The following is a 19119-nucleotide window of genomic DNA, read 5'->3' on the forward strand; positions in this document are numbered from 1 at the left end:
CCATGTTCATTTGTTTTTACAAAAGTTGCATGTTACGACTTTTTTCACTGTACAAAGCGCAGGCTATTTTAATTATTGTGATCAATTTGCGCCATCAATCCAGGTGCATGCGCGCTTCATTTGCAGTCTGGACGCTGAGGGAGTGAGGGGAGGCGCGGGGGGGAATGATACATGCTTTCACGTAATAAGAGTCTCCAAAAGCCGCCAGTGACACCGTAAAAAGTCGCCAGATTTGTCGCTAGTCGCTTTTTTGAAAAATAGTCGCTGGAGGGGTCTGAAAAGTCGCTAAGTTGGCAACACTGCACCTGCGGCGCTGACTCGCTCTGACGTATTTTTTCTTCTTCCCCCGCTTCAGTCAAGTGGATGTGATGACGGCGGCGGCGGATGACGCATTAATAGCGCGACACAACTAATCGATGATGAAATTCGTTGCCAACGCTTTTAAAAGTCGATTTTTATAGATTTTATCGATTCGTTGTTGCAGCCCTAGCTGCCACACAAATGGACAGAAACTGCCGCCTATGGTGATTTTTATGAGAAAGACTTTGTCTAAAGAAACTTTTCCAGCTGGAGTCGTTATTAAGGCAAATGAAAAGGGCTGGATGGATGAGGAGATGATGAAAGAGTGGCTGAGTGTGGTGTCTCTAAGGAGACCAGGTGGTTTTTTCCACTCATCACCATTGCTGTTACTCTGTGACTCCATGCGTGCCCATCTCACAGCTGATGTGAAAAACATGGTGAAACAAATGAACGCTGTGCTTGCTGTTATTCCGGAGGTCTGACAAAGGAACTTCAACTGCTCGACATTGGTGTGAACCGGCCGTTCAAAGTAAGGCTGCGAGCGGCGTGGGAGCGATGGATGACACACGGAGACCACAGTTTCACGAAAAGTGGAAGGCAGCGCCGGGCAAATTACGCCACCGTTTGCGGATGGATTGTAGATGCTTGGGCTAACGTGTCTGCTGGCACTGTTGTTCGAGCTTTCGCAAAAGCCGGCATCATTTCAGAGGAGCCGCCTGGCACGGAAAGTGACTCTGACAGCGAAGAAGGGGAAATTGGCATGTCTGATTTAGTGCAGCTGTTTAATTCAGAAACAGAGGATGATGACTTTGATGGGTTTGATTAATACTTTGTAATAAATACTTGAATAAAGCACAATCATACTCAGTTTTGCTCACGCTCTATTTTTAAATACGCAGTAGAGGTATTTAAACATAGAGGACATGTACCAGTATATAAAACCCGCGCCCTATAGTCCGGTGCGCCTTATATGTGTGTTAAATACAGTAATGGCACACATAACTGAAACTGCGCCTTTTAGTACGGTGCGCCTTATGGTCGTGAAAATACGGTATTGGATTTATTTTATACAGAGAGGCTTTAAAGTTTAATCAAATCCAGTCCAAACTTCCAGGAGAGCCTCTGACAACTTCAAAACAAACGTCTTATCTTATGCGTGGATGAAGAGATGCTGAGTTTGGAAGTATAGAACATCTAGTTATCCCCGTTACAAAACAAAAAGAAAATATTTGGGAAGAAACTGCACATATGCTGGATTCTGATGGGATTTTTCTAATATGTCGTATTAGATTAAGCGTTCATTACCGAATATTTTGCTCCTATGAGTATAATAATAATATCACGCATGCTCTCCTCGAGCTCCAAGGAGGTCAGAGCGGAGAAAGATGAGAGGAACAGCGAAGGATTTAGGCTTTGCTTTGTGCATGAGGTCTGGAGTGGAGAGGAATGGAGGACGTGGGATTTCAGGGTTAGTGTTGCAGCCATGTGTGTAAATGAAAACCTCCTTCCTGTGGAGAGGATGCAGTGTAACTGTGATGCAACGTACCTGACGCAGGGCGTGCTGTCGGATCATGGTGTCCGTCTTGGAGACGTTGGGACCAGTAGAAGCAGAGCTGGGTGAGAGAGCGGCCTGCTGCTGCAGCCTCTGTTCGATCTCCTAAAAAAACAGACGGATTAGAGTCTGCTTCTAGAGAACTTTCTAATCCCATTATCACTTGTTTTGCTTTTTTAATGTTTTTTTATTCTTGTTTCTAGAAAACTTAAAGCTAAGAAGGAGACATTTCTCAGAGATGAGGTTCGCACTCGGCCTCCCATGCACTCCTTTCCTGTCATCTAAGAAGTCTTTTTTTTCTTAAAATAAGCGATTTTTCTTAAATTGAGGAGGTAAGTGGGACACTTTACCAATGGAATAGAAAATTTACATTTTAACATTTTAAATAAGAAAAAAAAAAAACAATAGCTTATCTTATTTTTAAGTGCATAATATCCAATGACCTTATTTTTTTTATTTTTTTTTTAATGGGAGCTGTGTTTAATAACTGAAAACATTTAAATTATTGGTAGAGATTTTTGTATGATCTAAGCCTAAAAAAAATACAAGACAGACAGTTGGCTTCTAAACGTGAATACATTTGTAAAAAAAAAAAAATTACAAATCATTTTACCAGAAATAAATCAATTTTGATATATATTAAATTGACATAAAAAACCACTATACAATAATTTAAATCACTGTCCAGCTTCTAATGACATACTTCATTGTAGAAAAAGTTACAGTTTTTTTTGCTTCCTTCTAATTCAAATATTTCAATATATTTAAACATATTTTCACAATATGCTTTTTAAGAAGTGAGAATAAGTTCTCATTGAGGCGTGACAGTTTGGCAATAAGTCACAACCGTAAAGGATGGATAAGAACCACAATGATCCACACTGCAAAAATATCTGCATCTTGGTGATGTTCCTTTTAGACTATGAAAGGAACTCGGAGGAAGCCTACATGCTTTCAGTTAAGTCAAGTTGCTAAACTGAAACTGGCCTTATCTAAACATGATCTGGAGATAATCCAGGTTTATGCCACAAATCGTCTTGAATGTTGCAACTCGCTTCATGCTGGGATTAGTCAATGACCTTATTTTAAGATTCATTCCATCGGCAAATCATCTTATTTTCCTGCTCAAATTAAGGCTAAATACATTTAATGTAAGAAAATGTTAATTTCTACATTGCTTTTCTGTGTTAACAGTTACTGTTGCTCCTTTCGAGTAAACAAGTTGAACTGAGGAGGCTCCTGAGCTGTGATGACTTCAGATTAAAATCATTATAGCTTCCAGTCTGTGTCCACTGACCTGCTCCTGCTGGAGAGCCTTCACGAACGCATTCTTCAGTCTGTTGGTATGCTCTGCCTTCAGAGCCTTCTTCTGATTGGACGTCATGCATTGCTCGCAGAGGATTCTGCCGCTCTTCTCTTGCTTCCAGTGGGGTGTGAAGTCTGTTCTGCACTGGGCACAGAAGAAGGGCTCCAAACGGGCCAAAGACCCTCGGAATTTACCTGCAGAAAAAAACACTTTGCTTCAGCCTCACCGTGCAGCACAGAGATGTAAATACGATGATGTAACATCTCTGTTTTCAACAGTTATAACAAGACAAACGTGGATTTGAAGAGGTCTTGTTCTTAACTCATGCTTTGGTTGTTTGTCAAGCAGGCTGATTACCAAAGGTTTTTTTTTGTCAACACCCTTAAAAAATAAACCTGAGATGTTTTTTTGAAGTCCTTACCCTGACTGTCCAAGACGCTCTGCACCACTTCCTCCAAACCCACCATGTAGATGAACTCGCTGTTTGCAGCCGAGGGCAGGAAATGGAGCAGCGGCGCCGGGGGTTTAGGTGGAGGAATTTCCAGCAGTGTTTTTTCCAGCTGCTTCCGTAGAGCCAGCTTGGCGGCTGCCTGGCTGCTGGCCTGGTCAGCCATGGAGCTCACTGCTCCGCTGGCGGAGCCAGACATGGTGGACGGGCTGACGGCCGAGGCGCCAGCGAGGCCGCCGGCCACGGCGCTTGCCCCTACTGCTGCTGCCGCCTGCATGTGGGCCAGGTTCATGTACATGGCGCTGGAGCTGGAGCGCTGGGAAGCTGCTACCTGCTGGCTGGCCTGCAAGGGAGAACAAAAATCGGCTCATTGAAAACCAAACATTCAGCAGACGATATTTATTCTATTTTCAACCACACTGCTTCATATATACGCATTACAATAAAAGAGGCAAAATACCACCAGCTTCCTGAGGCCGTGACAAAGAGGATGGATCGAAGTGCTTTATACAATCACATATGCAATACGGTTCTAATAGTGTCCAAAATTAACATTCACCACTCGCCAAGTCCAACTTAATTTTTCATTTGGTGGATTAATGCAGGAGGGCCATCTGCCACAAGGTGAGTAAATGTTTAAACCACAGTTTCACTTCAGTCAAGCCTTTTCTTTTATTCTGTTATATCTCTGCTTCCTTTGTTCCTCACACACCAATAGACAGACGCCGGTGTAGGTACAAGATTGACTCGGGCTGCCAGATTGACTCGGGGGGCCTGCGCCTTTTGATGACGTCACAATACATAATTGTTTTAACGTTTGCACAATTGCGCAAAACATTTTGATTGGTCTGGACAGCTTACTAAAGTAATTATAGCGGGGTGTAGGTTTTATTCGAAAGCGGGATTGCGGTTTGTAAACGGACAATTTTACGAAGAAATTCTCCATGGTCCCTGCGCCTTCCGATGACGTCACCGAATTCGCCAAGGGCCTTGCGCCTCCCGATGACGTCACATTATGGCAACGCCACTCAAACAAACTACATTGAGCCATTTTTTACCAGCTCTTTTGTTTAAATGTTTGTGTTTACATGAGAATAAAGTTTGAACTGAAAAAAATATATACCCATTTCCTGTAATCTGTAAAAAAATTAATGAAAAATTTATGTTTTAATGTATTATAGGCATTTGGTCAATTAACGGACAGTGCCAAACGATTACCGTTTATTGGCTAAATAAAATAGATTTGTGACAAATAGAGACCGCGGGCGCAATGTAGTTTGTTTGAGTGGAGTTGACATATCGTTACGAGTGGCGTTGCCATATAGTGACGGGCGGAGTTGCCATATTACGACGTCATCAAAAGGTGCAGGCCCCCGAGTCAATCTGGTACCTACACCGGTACAGAGAGCCCACCTCCATTTAATCTGCCGGCGGCTTATAGATGGAGCAACCAGCCTTCTAAAAGACAACATGCTGATGAGGAGGAGGGGGAGCGAGGATCTACAGAAAGTTTAGTGAAAAATGGTGATTTCAGGAAGACTCTTTCACAAGAGACTGGCTTATTAATGATAATGTTTAGCTGAGAACACCAATGTTCTCTCACCTTGGTGAATTTAAGTTGTGTCTAACTAAAGGCTTTTTGTCATAAGTTTGTCTAAACTTCTTCTAAAACTCTTTTTCAAACATTTGTTCTATATACACACAAACACACACACACAGATATAAATATATATTTATGACAAAAAGTCTTCAATTAGGGGTTAGGTTGATGAAAATTACAAAAATAAAAACAAAATTAATAAAAAAAAACAAAATAACTTTACACGCTTTTGCAAATCACAAAAATTTTGTTTTAAATACTGAATAATAATATAAAAATATTACTTATAATATATTAATATAAAACTTTGTGTTTATCATATTAATATTCAATTGCTAAATATATAATTGCTTATCTCATCCAGTTTGAGTTCAGTTTAAATAGTTTTTAATCTGAATAAATATGTGTAATCTAACTAAAAGGTCATTTTAAAATATGTTTTGGTCTTTTTAGTAGTTGTGTGATATAACAGATTATTGTAATAATATCTCAGACTCGTCTTTCGTGATTAAAATGAGATCTAAGGTGTCTCCTATTCATTCTGCCAGCAGCTGAGTCAACGATGGTCTGACCCAAGATGGCCGCCCTCTAGGTATGTCAGCCTTGCTGCTGATGGCGTCCAATGAGGCGTCTACGTATGTAATGTCTGTGGTGAATACATTTAAAGGTATAGTGGAGGGGGTTCTTTTCTAGGTGGATAAGTGGTCCTCTTAACTGTCAATCATTCTGCTGATATGTTTACGTCAGACAGTCCTACACTGAAAAAAGTGAAACAAAGCTGTTTTTCATTTAATGTGTTTGTTTTCATTCCAATGAGTTAAAAAAAATAGTTTGCTCAATTAAACTAAACTTTCTTAGTTATATTTATGGTTGAATCTATTTTTTTTTTACTTTACTATAATGTAAACTGACAGCGAGGCACCAAACTGATTTTTATTTTATTTTAAGCAAAGTCTTTTTATTAGATTGAGCAATTTGCGCATGCAAATTCTTTAAAAGTTCTGGCGGCAATTGTACTTCCGCCTCAGCCTCCACCAGACGTCGTGCTGAAGAGAAAAATATCAGGCATTTTGCGCAACGTTGAGGTAAGTCATTACGATTTTTAAAGATGACTGGGCGTAAACCTTAGCCCCCAGACAAGATTTGTGTGAGTCTGTGCTTTTGTGGGCAATTAACTGCTCTGCTAGCATTAGCGCTGGAGGGGAGGGGGTTCGCCGTCGTTGTCATTGGAGAGGCCGAGCAGAGGTTTTATGGGTCACCGGAGCTCTGGAGAGGAAGCTAGCCGCCATGATGCGAGTGTGTGGGAGCCGCTAAGCTTGAGCTCGGTCTCATGAGCTCAGCAAGAGTAGGCATACAGAAGTTGAGTTCCACTGTCTGGCCTGATTTTAATTGCATTTCTACAACCAAAACGTTGTACCTTGTTATCTGAGGTTGTTGTTTGGTCACTGTTTAAATGTTAAGTGAGACAAAAAATATGCCTAAATGCTGTTTGAATGGTTGAGATGTGGAAAAAAATCTTACTTCAGCAATAAAATTTTGTATTGAAAAGCAATGGCTTCTGAGTGTAAATAAAAAAAATCAGGTCTATAAATATTACATTATGACTTTAAATTATTATTTGAGACAACTTTAAAAAAATAGTTTGCTCCCATATTCAAAAGTTGTTTAAATGAATTTAAAATATTCAGGTTGAACCAAGTATATTATTTACATTCAGTAATAAAACCAATGTATTTATTTTGATTTAGTAAAATCTGAAATAATTGCTTTGGTTCAACCTTCAGAAATTAGTTTACATGAAGTAAAATATTTCAGGTCAAATCAAATGGATTGTTTATATTGCATGATCGATTATCTCAATTTTTTTAAATTGAGCCAGTGTTTCATTTTTTTCAGTGTACGTTCTCGTCCCCATTTTCACTTACCGGTGCCAAAAGTCTGACATAGTGGAAAAATCTTCTTTGTAAGCTTGTATGAGGGATGCTAAGTAAAACTTTTGAAACAGAGCGTGCATGAGGAGAAATGGGCTGGTGCACGCTCTCTCACGCGTTTAATAGGCGTTGCCTCTTGGGAGCGGGTACTGGATTCTTTTTTTTTTTTTAAAGTGAGTTAAAGGATGTCTTTTTTTCTTCAAAATTTCACTAAAATCCTCCACTAGACATTTTTTTTAAACTAATTTCTAGATCCTTTTTGCAGTGTGTTCAGTAATGGTTTTTCCAGATTAACAAAAGATGGCTTCTTAACCCCTCGCTCAAACCATCTTTCTTCTTTGGACAGAATATGGACGTTGTTGTCCTCAGACGTGTCCTTTAGCTTTCGGGTGTAGGTGAGCAGCAGAGTCCTGTCCTGAGGAGTTAGCCCTCCTCTGAAATGTCTTCTAGAAAACTTTCACAGACCATGGCCTGGATGACTGAGAATCTTCACAGAAGTTTAACCTTCTAAGTCACAGAATGATTGAACTTTTCCAACACATCCGAATTTCTGGGAGGAACCTGTAAAGTTAACTGCAAAGAAAGGCTGCCATTTTGAATCAATGTAGTCACCTGCTGATAGTTTACGGCGTTGGCCATGCTGGATGAGCTGGATCGGGGCATCCCAGGTTTGGAGGAGATCCTCTGGCCCTGCAACTGGGACGGATTGGGGGCTATGACCCGCTGGGACATGAGCATCGGAGGCAGGCTGGTATTGGCTGAACGAATGACCGTATGACCCTGAAAGAAATGTTTTAAATCCGATTAAAACACATCATTCTTATTGTTAGGGGATATAAACTAAGTTGCAAAAAACAGAAACTCAGATGGACTCTGAGGTAAAAAGTTCCTAAAGCAATTTTAACTGAACTTGTATGATTTTTCTATATTTGGTATCAGGGATGTGAGGATATACGGTACCAACACAGACCCAAGGAGGTACCAGCCACCAGCGCACACAGGCAAAAGCAGAATTATTTACAGTCTTATTTACATTTTATAAACATGGGAAAATGTGTGCTGGTTATTGTAGTGAAATTGGGAACGATAACAATCCAGTTTATTGCCCAATTTGTTTTAAGAAAAGTGCAAATGTTCTATTTTATGTCAACCTGCGCCACAGAGATCCAGCTACGCACATGGGGGGGGTCACTGTGTTGCCTTAGCAACGACTGTTTTCTTTTTCCTTTGGAGGGCAGAAGCCGTCCCATTCTCATTCATACCCCCCCATTTAATCAAGGCCCATTCCACAGCTGTGATTGAGACGTTATTACGAGTAACACTTGATAGTTAAGTATTAAAGGAAAATTCCGGTTTTTAACACTTTTAGCCCCTTTTCTGTAGTGTCCAGGATGAAATCGAATGATCGACACCAAAATTTTGACAATTGGTCCTGTCTCTGCTATTTGGCTCATGCAGAATCCCCCCTGGCTGCTTCAGAATGGCTTTCATAGTGCATGTCCGATAATGTCCTTAAAACAACCTTAAACGTTCTTTTTTTTTTAAATATGCTACTCACCGGGTCGTCAGCGCTGTTCAATGACGTTCCAAAAAAAGTTTCGTGAAGAAAAACCGTTCCTGTCTTGTTTTATTTAGCATTTTGTAAATCCCAGAACTATTTTTTCCGATACATCACAACCGCTTATAAACTTCCGCTTCCCGTTCGAATCTGAAGCGTTGCACACTCCAGACCACTAGTTGGCGACAATGTCTCTATATACTCCTCCTCAGTATATTCCGGTTCAAAAAGGTATCATCTACCGTCAAACTCAAAGTCCAATATGTCCTCCTCAAGAATCCACCTTTCGTATTCCATTTTCAGAGTTTTTTAAAGTGTTTAACAGAGACGTTAGCACCTCGACGTTGGAGTACACAGAGTGAAGCAAAAAGACTACAACTGTGTAAACAGGCCCCATTTCCGTTTCCGGTGGCAGGGGAATATTGACTATTCCAACAGAACTCAATGGGATTTACAAAATGCTAAATAAAACACTACAGGAGCGTTTTTTCTTTACGAAACTTGTTTTTGAACGTAATTGAACAGCGCTGACGACTCGGTGAGTAGCATATTTAAAAAAAAGAACGTTTAAGGTTGTTTTAAGGACATTATCGGACATGCACTATGAAAGCCATTCTGAAAGCCAGGGGGGGATTCTGCATGAGCCAAATAGCAGAGACAGGACCAATTGTCAAAATTTTGGTGTCGATCATTCGATTTCATCCTGGACACTACAGAAAAGGGTCTAAAAGTGTTAAAAACCGGAATTTTCCTTTAATAGTTAGGAAGCAGTTTGGGATTCAGCCATAGTTTCTTTCTGGTAATAGATTCAACTGTAAACCTCTATTCCATAGTGAAAGTATAAAGAGTATCAAGAGACTCACCATTTTTTTTTTTTGGTTTGGTTTAAAAAAAAGAAATAACCTATATAGCTGTCCTTATTTACTGTGGCGTTTTTATGCTGTAATTATTTAGAAGTGGTGTAGAATCACTGATTCACTGGATGGCTGATAGGCCCTTGGTAGTACACAGTGCTGTGAAGTCACCAGCCGCCATGTTGGTACTCCCTAAGAAGACCGGGCGGAATGTAAACAATATGTGCACTACCTGAAAATGAAAAAATGATCGAACAACGTTGAATTTCTCATTTTCAGGGGGAATGTCAGACTGTTTAAATAAAGATGAAGTCGTCACTTTGACACAAAGTTGCTGTTTCATAGCATCTGTAGACCACTGTAATTTATGATAAATAAATAGGCAGGTCACATTGCAGTCAGTATGAAGTCTATAAATCACGTAATATAACATTATTATACAAATCCATCACAACAAAAGAGTGTGTTAATGGAGCATAATAATAATAATAATAATACGGTACTTGGATATTAATATATGTTATGCCAAAGGTGCTAAATTGATGAGGTACAAGTAATAAACATCTATTGATCACAGTGTTATGGTAATTACATGACATTAGAGGCATTTTAAAGGTGCGACTCGGTGAGAGTGGGGAGTCCAAGAAGGCGGCAGGTGACCTCAAATTTGGCGGCCGATCAGCAATCCAGCGAATAAACAGAGATCAATGTGTAGAATCTGCAGCAGGTGGTTTTACGGATTGGTTCATCAGTTGGTTTCTGAACGTTACAAGGTTTTATTAATATTACTTTAAACATTAGAGAGAAATATACTGATGATTTTAAATTCAAATTTGTATTTATGAGTACTTAAAGACTTTTAAATATATGTACTTTTAAATACTTCAAGTTGAGTAGATGTTTGACTGAGTAACCTTTCCTTGTAGTTGAGTATTTGACTCTGAGTCAAATCTTTTAAGCTTACTGCTGTACTAGTGTTGAGGACTTCGTCTGGATCTATTTACCGGTGCTGAAAGGAAAGATCTGGAATCCTGTCAGGTGAGGAAACGTTTTCATAAAATGTCTTGAGGGACTTCGTATGAATCGCATCCATTAACTGATCTTCAGGGGTTTAAATGAGAACTATCCAGTGTGGTCAGAGGGGAAGCGCCACTAAGCAACGTGTTCGCTCCTCAACATGGCAGCTGTAAAGTAGAATCGCCGTGACGTCACACTGTTGAAAAGCAGCTATCAGGTATTGAAGGCAACTGGTCCAGGCTGTATTACTGCCATCATCCTCCGCCCAAAAACAGACAGCAGAGGGCAGCATCTGCCTTCTAGGCTCATCAACAACCAGGGATGCTCGCTGCATCTCCACAGGAAGATTATCTTGATTCCAGGAATATTTCAAAAATTGGAAAAGCTTCCAACTAATGGCTGCCTGAATGTTTCAGAATTTTCACTTTAGTCAACAATGAGGCTGCCGTTAAAACAAACCGATAAACATTTTCAGCACCACAAACCAATGTTGATGGCTTTTCACCCTAATATCTTAAACTGGGCACAACTCCCTCCCACTCTTATAAAACCCCCACCCCCATACCTGTGCAGTTCTGAGATTCTGAGGCTCATTGTTGTGCAGGCCCGGCCTCACAGGCAGCTTCCCTAACCCTGCAGAGCCGTGTAGGGGAGCAGGCTGAGCAGAGGATGAAGAGCTCTGGACCACTGGAACCTGCAAACAGCCAGAACGTCACATTCATACTGGAGTTAGTGAGCTTCTCTGTCTTCCTAAAGAATCAGACACTCAACATATTTCCTCTCCAGAACCGCTTCATCGCTACAGCTAAATAACAACTTTGTTATGAGGTTTGATCCCACAGATTCATTCAGAGCAAAGGAATTAATGTCAGCTTTTCCTAGTCTGCAGTGAACCATGAAGAGCTGGTCCATTTAAGATGATAAAATAAAATAAATAAATCAAAATCTACCCAGAACTCCTCAAGTGGAAGTTTTAGATTCATCGGGATAAATTTTGTACAAAATCTTCTTTAAGGAAGCATTTGTTATCCAATTATTAATTGCTTAATAGAAAATCAACAGTTTAAGCGATTTCCAAAATAATCATTATTTGCAGCGTTTGATACATGCATCTTTATTCTCTCGATTATTCATTTAATTTATTTTAAGAAAAAAGCAGTTCGTTTTTTTAATCCTTTGCTTCACTCAGTAAGGATAAAAGTCTGACTAATTTCTTTCTGAGGAATTTTTCAGGCTTTCGGAGGCTTTAGGTCCTCTGATGCGTCTCTTCTGCACTTTGGGCTGCACTGGAAATTTTTTTAAATCTAGATAAGATTAATGTAAGTCATTTTTTCCTTACAATAAGTGCATTTGTTCTTGGATTGAGGAGATTAAAAAGATATTTTGCCATTTACATTTAAAATAAGAATTGCTTATTATCTAATTATCTTATTTTAAGAGTAAAAATACTCATTCCATTGGCAAACTATCTCATTTACCTACTGAAATTAAGGATAAATACACTTAATTTAGGAAATGTATTTTTTATTTTTAGATCGTTGTTACAGTGTGATGGCTGGTTAAAGGCCCGCATTTGGGAGGATCAGTCAAAGAAGTGGGAGCAAATGCTGACGGAGAGGAAACCCCCCCCACTGTGCTCCTCTGGAAGCCTGATTTAACGTTGGTCATGCTATAGTAACACTTTTATTATGAATAGTCCTTGTTTTTTCTGGATTACTCAACATCTACAGAGTCGCTGATGCAGCATTGATGACTTGTCTCTTTAACGAGGCTCGAAGTGAAAGATCCAGGGGTAAGTGATAAGAGCCATGCAAAGAAAAGATAGCATAGCTTCGTACATCAACTACAGGGCTTTGTGGTTTTAGGGAGAAAAAGGCAAAAAGAAAGACCCAGATGAACAGAAAAGGCTAATCCATCACCTATCCTTGACTTGGGGAAATGCTCCCAGTAGCTGAGACATTTGAAATATCATCCAGTCTTCTGGATCATGAGGAAGCTTCAGTGACTGATCAGAATCAACCAGCACAACAAAGGCTTTGGTTCTGGAATTGAGGTGGTAAGTGAGACACTTTGCCAATGGAGCAAGACTATTTACATTTAAAATAAGAACAAACAATTGTATTTTCTCATTTCAAGTGCATTTTATCTAATGATCTTATTCTAAGAGTAAATATTCTTATTCCATTGGCAGATCATCTTATTTACCTTTTCAAATTAAGGGTACAATTAAGAAATGTTTACTTATTTCTACATGGTCTTTGCAGTGAGGTATGTTGGAGCTGCTACAAGGAGCTCGAGATGCAGGTTTTGTCCATCTCAACCAAAAAAAGCTCCAGAAAAGTCCAATATTTGTAAACAAATGGAGACTCCAACCTTTTGCACTAAATTCTCCTTCTGCATCTGGCTCTGTCTCAGCTTCTTGAGCAGGACGAGACGAGCTTCTTCCAGACGCAGCTCTTCCCTCAGAGCTTTTATCATCTGCTGTCGCTCCTCTCCTGTTTTTCCCTGGAAGAAAGACAAACACAGCGATGCATATAACTGACCCACTTCACACAGTTAAAGATGGAAAACTTGAGCAAAATGACGACTCTTGACTGAATCAGACGGATATTTAAGTGGTGAAAAACAACTGTTAAAAGCCCGTTGATGTGAATTAACAGATTATTAAGCAGTTTGACTTCCTGTTCAAAGGGAGTTTTTCCTCTCAACTGTTGCTACAAGCATGCTTGGTGTGAGGGATTGCTGAAGAGTCAAGGCAATCAGCTGGTTTTCCTTATTTAGATAAAACTTTGAAACATGATCTGGTTGAATCGCCTTGAGATGACATGAGTTGTGAACTGGTGCTATAGTACTGAAATTGACAAATGTGGGTCATGTTACTTTAATAAATCACTGAATGCAAAAACTAAAACCAACATCAAGGAGCCAATTTCTGGTTTTTAGCTTCATTCTGTAAGAACCCTGGATCAATTACCCACATGGACCTTTAACTAAGGTCATTTTTCACAGCAGAGACGTTCAGCCTTTACTGGGGGCTTCTGAAAGCCTTCCATGCATTAGAGATTATTTTTTCAAAGTAGCACCGAGTCAAAACAAGGTCCAGCTATCTGGGAGCCGGTGTAGGTATACATAGAAGACATTCCATAATGCATTGAGACTCTAATACCCCTTTCCCATTGGTGGAAAAGCCAGTTGAAAGCCGGGAACAATTTCTTTTACTGGCAGTGGGAACAGCTCACTAACGCGTCTACCCAGCTCAAACGAGTCGGCAAGTGACCAGTGTCAAAATCGCCTCGGCTCTGATCGGCATGAGGTGGGAACGCCAGACGAGTCGACCTACTAAATTACGCGACATCTGTCGCTCTCCATTGTTTACTTTCCTGATTTCAGTCAGACCACTCAGCAATTTCATAGGACTGACAATGGAGGAACAAAGTAAAACACATCCACTTTGGGTGAAAATAATAAATAACATTCCACTTTGGGTGAAAATAATAAATAAAATAAGTTATTCGCATGGGGAAAGTCAGTTTTGGTAAATCGTGTATTTACCAAATGATGGGGAGTAGATGCTATTTCAGTCGAGGGAAGCCATTTAAACAGTAATTCAAATCATTTTTATTTTCTAGTACATCTAACAACACGTACTAATTGTAAAGCTTGTGTTGATTGACTTTTGAAATAACAACAAGCTTGTAGCTTTTATGAAAAACATTTTTGGGTTTAGACTGTAGCTTTTGTCTCTGAAAGATTAAATGAAATCAATTTTTTTAAATATTGATATAGCAGGAATGTCACTAAGGGAAATATTTGCCTAAAAACAGCCAGGAACCTAAAACTCCAATAACTATCTTCAGCATTTTTGTAAAAAATTTGCCAAAGTGGGTTTATATGTAGGGGTGGTTGATGATGTCACCGACGGCAGCTCCTAAATAGCCAAGCGTACAAAGCTTAGTAGAAATGACAAGGAAAGCTGTTTAGGAACAGGAATAAAAACTGCAAACTCTCTGGGAATTTGGATGCACGCTCAAAATCAAACACAAAGAAAGATTTTAAATACAAAAGCAATGTGAAAATGGTTTTATCCATCTACTCTTCACCAGAAAAAAATAAAAATCAGCCACTGTGTAAGAAAAGTACGTTTAACACGTAATTCCCGGTTCACAGATAAAGAGACCGATTTTTAAGCCACCACCGTTAATTAGATCAAATGTTCTCAGGTAAACACAGCTAGAGGTCCAAATTAAAACAAACCACAAAAAAGAACTGTTTGCCGATTAGAATCTAACCTTGAACATCTCCAGGTTGGCCTGGTGGATGCGCTCTTCTGGCCGAGGTGTCGTTCTGGGACTGGAGGCCTCGTTGTCTGACAGGATGATGACATCTGGAGAAGGGGTTTGTCTGTCCCGATCTGCGTCACTACAAAGAAGAAGAAAAAAAAGTCCAGTTATTTAGAAATTCTGAAGAAAACTGAAGTTGGCATGAGGTCAACCGAGCGGCTATAGTTCTACTCATAAACTATGGTCCTTGCTTTTTTCCATCGTCCGCTCAGTACACACTGCAGTACTCAGTGGATGCCGGTACGATCAGTTCATGCCCTCCTATTTTGTGATGTATCAGATCTTCCAACTTTCTTTGTAGCTAATCTGGGATTTTATTTCTAAAAGTGGCCTGAAAGCTGATTCACTTCAAAACGGAATTTAGCTGCATTTGTGCATTCATAAAACACTAAATTATCCATCCAGTACTACAGCTTAAACCATTTAAGTCTAACCCAAAAGGGGTCGGCCAATCACATTGCATTATTACTGCTTGCTAACCAGAATTCTTTACTATCAGGAAGTCCACAAACTGTAGTTAAAAGCCTTCAGCTGATCCAAAATGCTGCAGCCAGAGTTCTGATGAAAATTAAAAAGAGAGATCATATCTCTCCTATCCTGGCTTCTCTTCATTGGCTTCCTGTTAAATCCAGAATAGAATTTAAAATCCTCCTTCTCACATATAAAGCCTTAAATGGCCAAGCTCCATCTGATATCAGAGATCTGATTGTTCCTTATGTTCCTAACAGAGCACTTCGCTCTCAATCTGCAGGTTTACTAGTGGTTCCTAGAATTTCTAAAAGTAGAATGGGAGGCAGATCTTTTAGTTCTCAGGCTCCTCTCCTGTGGAAACAACTACCAGTTTTAGTCCGTGAGGCAGACACCCTGTCTACTTTTAAGGCTAGGCTTAAAACTTTCCTTTTTGATAAAGCTTATAGTTAGAGTGGCTCAGGTTATCCTGAGCTATCTCTATAGTTATGCTGCTATAGGCTTAGACTGCTGGAGGACATAGGGACCCCTTTTTTATTATTCTGCCTCATTCTATTCTATTCTCCCACTCTGCAGAATCTGTTAGTTCAATCTCTAACGTTCTGCTCTCTCTGCTTTTTCTCATAGTAGCTTCATCTGGTCTGTTCCTGTTTGGCTGTGACTCCATCCTGGAGAGAAAAATCAGCTGTGCTGCTGCCATCAACACCTTTATTTTCTAGATGTTGGAGCTTGGCCTGTTTTCCAGTGTAGTCCTGTTTCTCTGACTGTGACTGGCTGGATGTGCTCTCTTCATCCTCTGGCATGGGAGCTGGCTCGGAGCTCGTCTGCCTGGCTGTGTGTTTCCTGGACGGGGCCGCCTTTTACAGTCGCTTTTTGTATCTATGTGTCTTTTTCTATGTCTGCTTCTGTCTCCTTGAACCCCAGTGGGCCTCAGCAGATGGCCGCTCACACTGAGCCTGGTTCTGCTGGAGTTTTTTTTCTGTTAAAAGGGAGTTTTTTCTCTCCACTGTCCCTACCAGCATGCTTGTTGTGAGGGATTGATGAAGACTAAATGGTTTGATGCAATCAGCTGGTTTTCCTTAGATAGAAAACTTTGAACCAATCTGAATGTATGATGTTTCTATTGGCGCTATAGAAAAACTGAATCTAATTCCAAGCGAGGAGCTGTCACATCAATCTAAAAGGTCTATAAGGATCTACGTGAAAAAAGTTTTTAAAACCATCTCATCACCCTTGATTACCAGGATGACGTATGCTGCAGATTAACACATGTATCGTGACGCAGCGTCAGGCAATCACGCCTGTCACCTTGTTGACATTCTGCATAATGCAGAGTTTTTTGTTTTTAGGGATAACCAGGATTTCCTGTTGATCCTTCAAATGTGGGTTGGTCTAACATGCATATTTATTCTCCCTAAAGAGTAGCCAAACTGGGTCCAGTATTGGAGGAGCCAACCTGCCTCAACCACACCACCCTTATCGAGTTCCTGGTGTTAACCTGGAAACCGCCTTGGATTAGCTGACAGGTACGCATTTTAAATAATCGCCTTGGATTAGCTGACAGGTACGCATTTTAAATAATCAACAGTTAATTAAGTCCCTTCCTGTAGCAGCACTTTGGACCATCAAATTCCATTGATTTAGATCATAAAGCCTTTTGCGGAAAATGACCTACTTAAGTGTCACAGCCAATTAATTTATAAGTGAGACCTCTGGGCTTTAGACATGTACAAGTTATGGCGTCTTCTAACAGAAGATTTTGACTCTCTGTCAAGCTGGAAACTTCTGCACTTCCTGGAAGGCTTTCTTGGTGAGATAGAGGAAAACCCATGGATGATGGAGTCTGTGTGAACTCAGAGTTAGAAACAGCTTCAAGAAAAATGGGAAAAAAATACATAAAGTAGGATAAAAGTTGAATTTTCTTCTCTTGAAGTTGCACATAAAAGAAAACAATTCATATTACTGAAACTACTTCCACTGGGCTGAGAGAGACATGTCTTAAACAAGTTAGCATTCTTTGATAAAAGCAGAAACCCTGTGCAGAGCAGGCATGAAGCCGTCATATGGGGACCGTCACGGTGTTACTCGTCTGGGTCGCAGTATCCTAACCTAACTCGGCCAGATGGATTTGCTCCGTATATCCATCTGGAAACGTCCTGTTGAAGTAATTTTGGGAAGGGGTGAAAATACTGGTTAGCTGATTGGCCTATGTTGGTGATAGACGGGCCAAATAAACCAATCAGATCAACGAAGCATATGACGTAACAGAGAGACGACGAAGAGGAGCCAATTGATTTTATGGGATTCTTTATAAATAAGATTGATCTTATTAAAAATAAGATCATAAGCACTCCTCTATCCGCGATTGTACCTGAGGTAGTCATGGAATCTGAACCGGGTTTAGACTGCTTTGATCCAGTTGAACTCTCTGAATTAGCAAAATTATTGTCTTCATCTAAGCCTTCAACTTGTATGTTAGATCCAGTTCCAACCAGATTATTTAAGGAGGTATTCCCTTTAATCTCCTCCTCCATTTTAGATGTGATTAATCTATCTCTGTTACAGGGATATGTACCTAAAGCTTTTAAGGTTGCTGTAATTAAACCTCTGCTTAAGAAACCGTCTCTTGACCCAGATGACTTGGTCAATTATAGACCTATATCCAATCTTCCTTTCTTATCCAAAATTCTTGAGAAAGTAGTTGCCAAACAAGTTTGCGATCACTTCCACCATAATGAACTTTTTGAAGAGTTTCAGTCTGGCTTTAGAGCTCATCATAGCACTGAAACAGCTCTGGTGAAAGTCACTAATGATATTCTCATGGCCTCAGATAATGGACTTGTATCTGTGCTCGTCCTGTTGGACCTCAGTGCTGCATTTGATACAGTTGATCATAATATTCTTTTAGAAAGACTTGAATATTTTGTTGGAATTAAAGGAACAGCACTAGACTGGTTTAAATCTTATCTATCTGATCGAATTCAGTTTGTTCATGTTAATGATAGATCTTCAACACGCTCAAAGGTTACCTGTGGAGTACCACAGGGATCAGTGCTAGGACCAATTCTCTTTACTTTATACATGCTCCCAATTGGTAGAATTATTAGACAGCATGGGATTAATTTCCACTGTTATGCTGATGATACCCAGCTATATCTGTCTATAATCCAGATGAAGCTAACCCATTACTTAGATTACAGGCATGTCTTGAAGACATAAAAACCTGGATGACTCTTAACTTTCTCCTTCTGAATGCAGACAAAACAGAAGTTATAGTCTTTGGACCAGAGTCTCTGACAAAGAAGCTGATTAGCCAGTCACTTCATTTGAATGGGATTAAACTGATTTCAGATAATAAAGTAAAAAATCTTGGTGTTATTTTTGATCAGGACCTGTCATTTAAATCCCAGATCAAAGAGGTTTCTAGAATTTCCTTCCTTTATCTGAGGAACATTCCAAAAATTAGAAATCTCCTGTCCAGGGGTGATGCTGAGAAACTAGTCCATGCATTTGTTACTTCAAGGCTGGACTATTGTAATGCTTTACTATCAGGAAGTCCACAAACTGTAGTTAAAAGCCTTCAGCTGATCCAAAATGCTGCAGCCAGAGTTCTAATGAAAATTAAAAAGAGAGATCATATCTCGCCTATCCTGGCTTCTCTTCATTGGCTTCCTGTTAAATCAAGAATAGAATTTAAAATCCTCCTTCTCACATATAAAGCCTTAAATGACCAAGCTCCATCTGA

The 19119-nt window shown here is 39.9% G+C and overlaps 1 protein-coding gene across 1 annotated transcript in view; it reads right to left on the reverse strand.

Moving 5' to 3' along the window:
* Positions 1-19119, reverse strand: part of gatad2b (GATA zinc finger domain containing 2B) — a 53348-nt gene that overhangs the window by 13097 nt on the left and 21132 nt on the right. The window contains exons 3-9 of the mRNA XM_038304038.1: positions 14856-14985; positions 12940-13071; positions 11132-11260; positions 7750-7917; positions 3580-3949; positions 3150-3352; positions 1847-1957 (exon numbers count right to left, since the gene is read on the reverse strand). Of these exons, the coding sequence (XP_038159966.1) occupies positions 1847-1957; positions 3150-3352; positions 3580-3949; positions 7750-7917; positions 11132-11260; positions 12940-13071; positions 14856-14985 (1243 nt within the window). The remainder of the gene's footprint in view (positions 1-1846; positions 1958-3149; positions 3353-3579; positions 3950-7749; positions 7918-11131; positions 11261-12939; positions 13072-14855; positions 14986-19119) is intronic.

The sequence above is a fragment of the Cyprinodon tularosa genome, unplaced genomic scaffold (genome assembly GCF_016077235.1).
Source record: "Cyprinodon tularosa strain WSP-4 unplaced genomic scaffold, ASM1607723v1 ctg524, whole genome shotgun sequence".
NCBI classification, from domain to species: domain Eukaryota; kingdom Metazoa; phylum Chordata; class Actinopteri; order Cyprinodontiformes; family Cyprinodontidae; genus Cyprinodon; species Cyprinodon tularosa.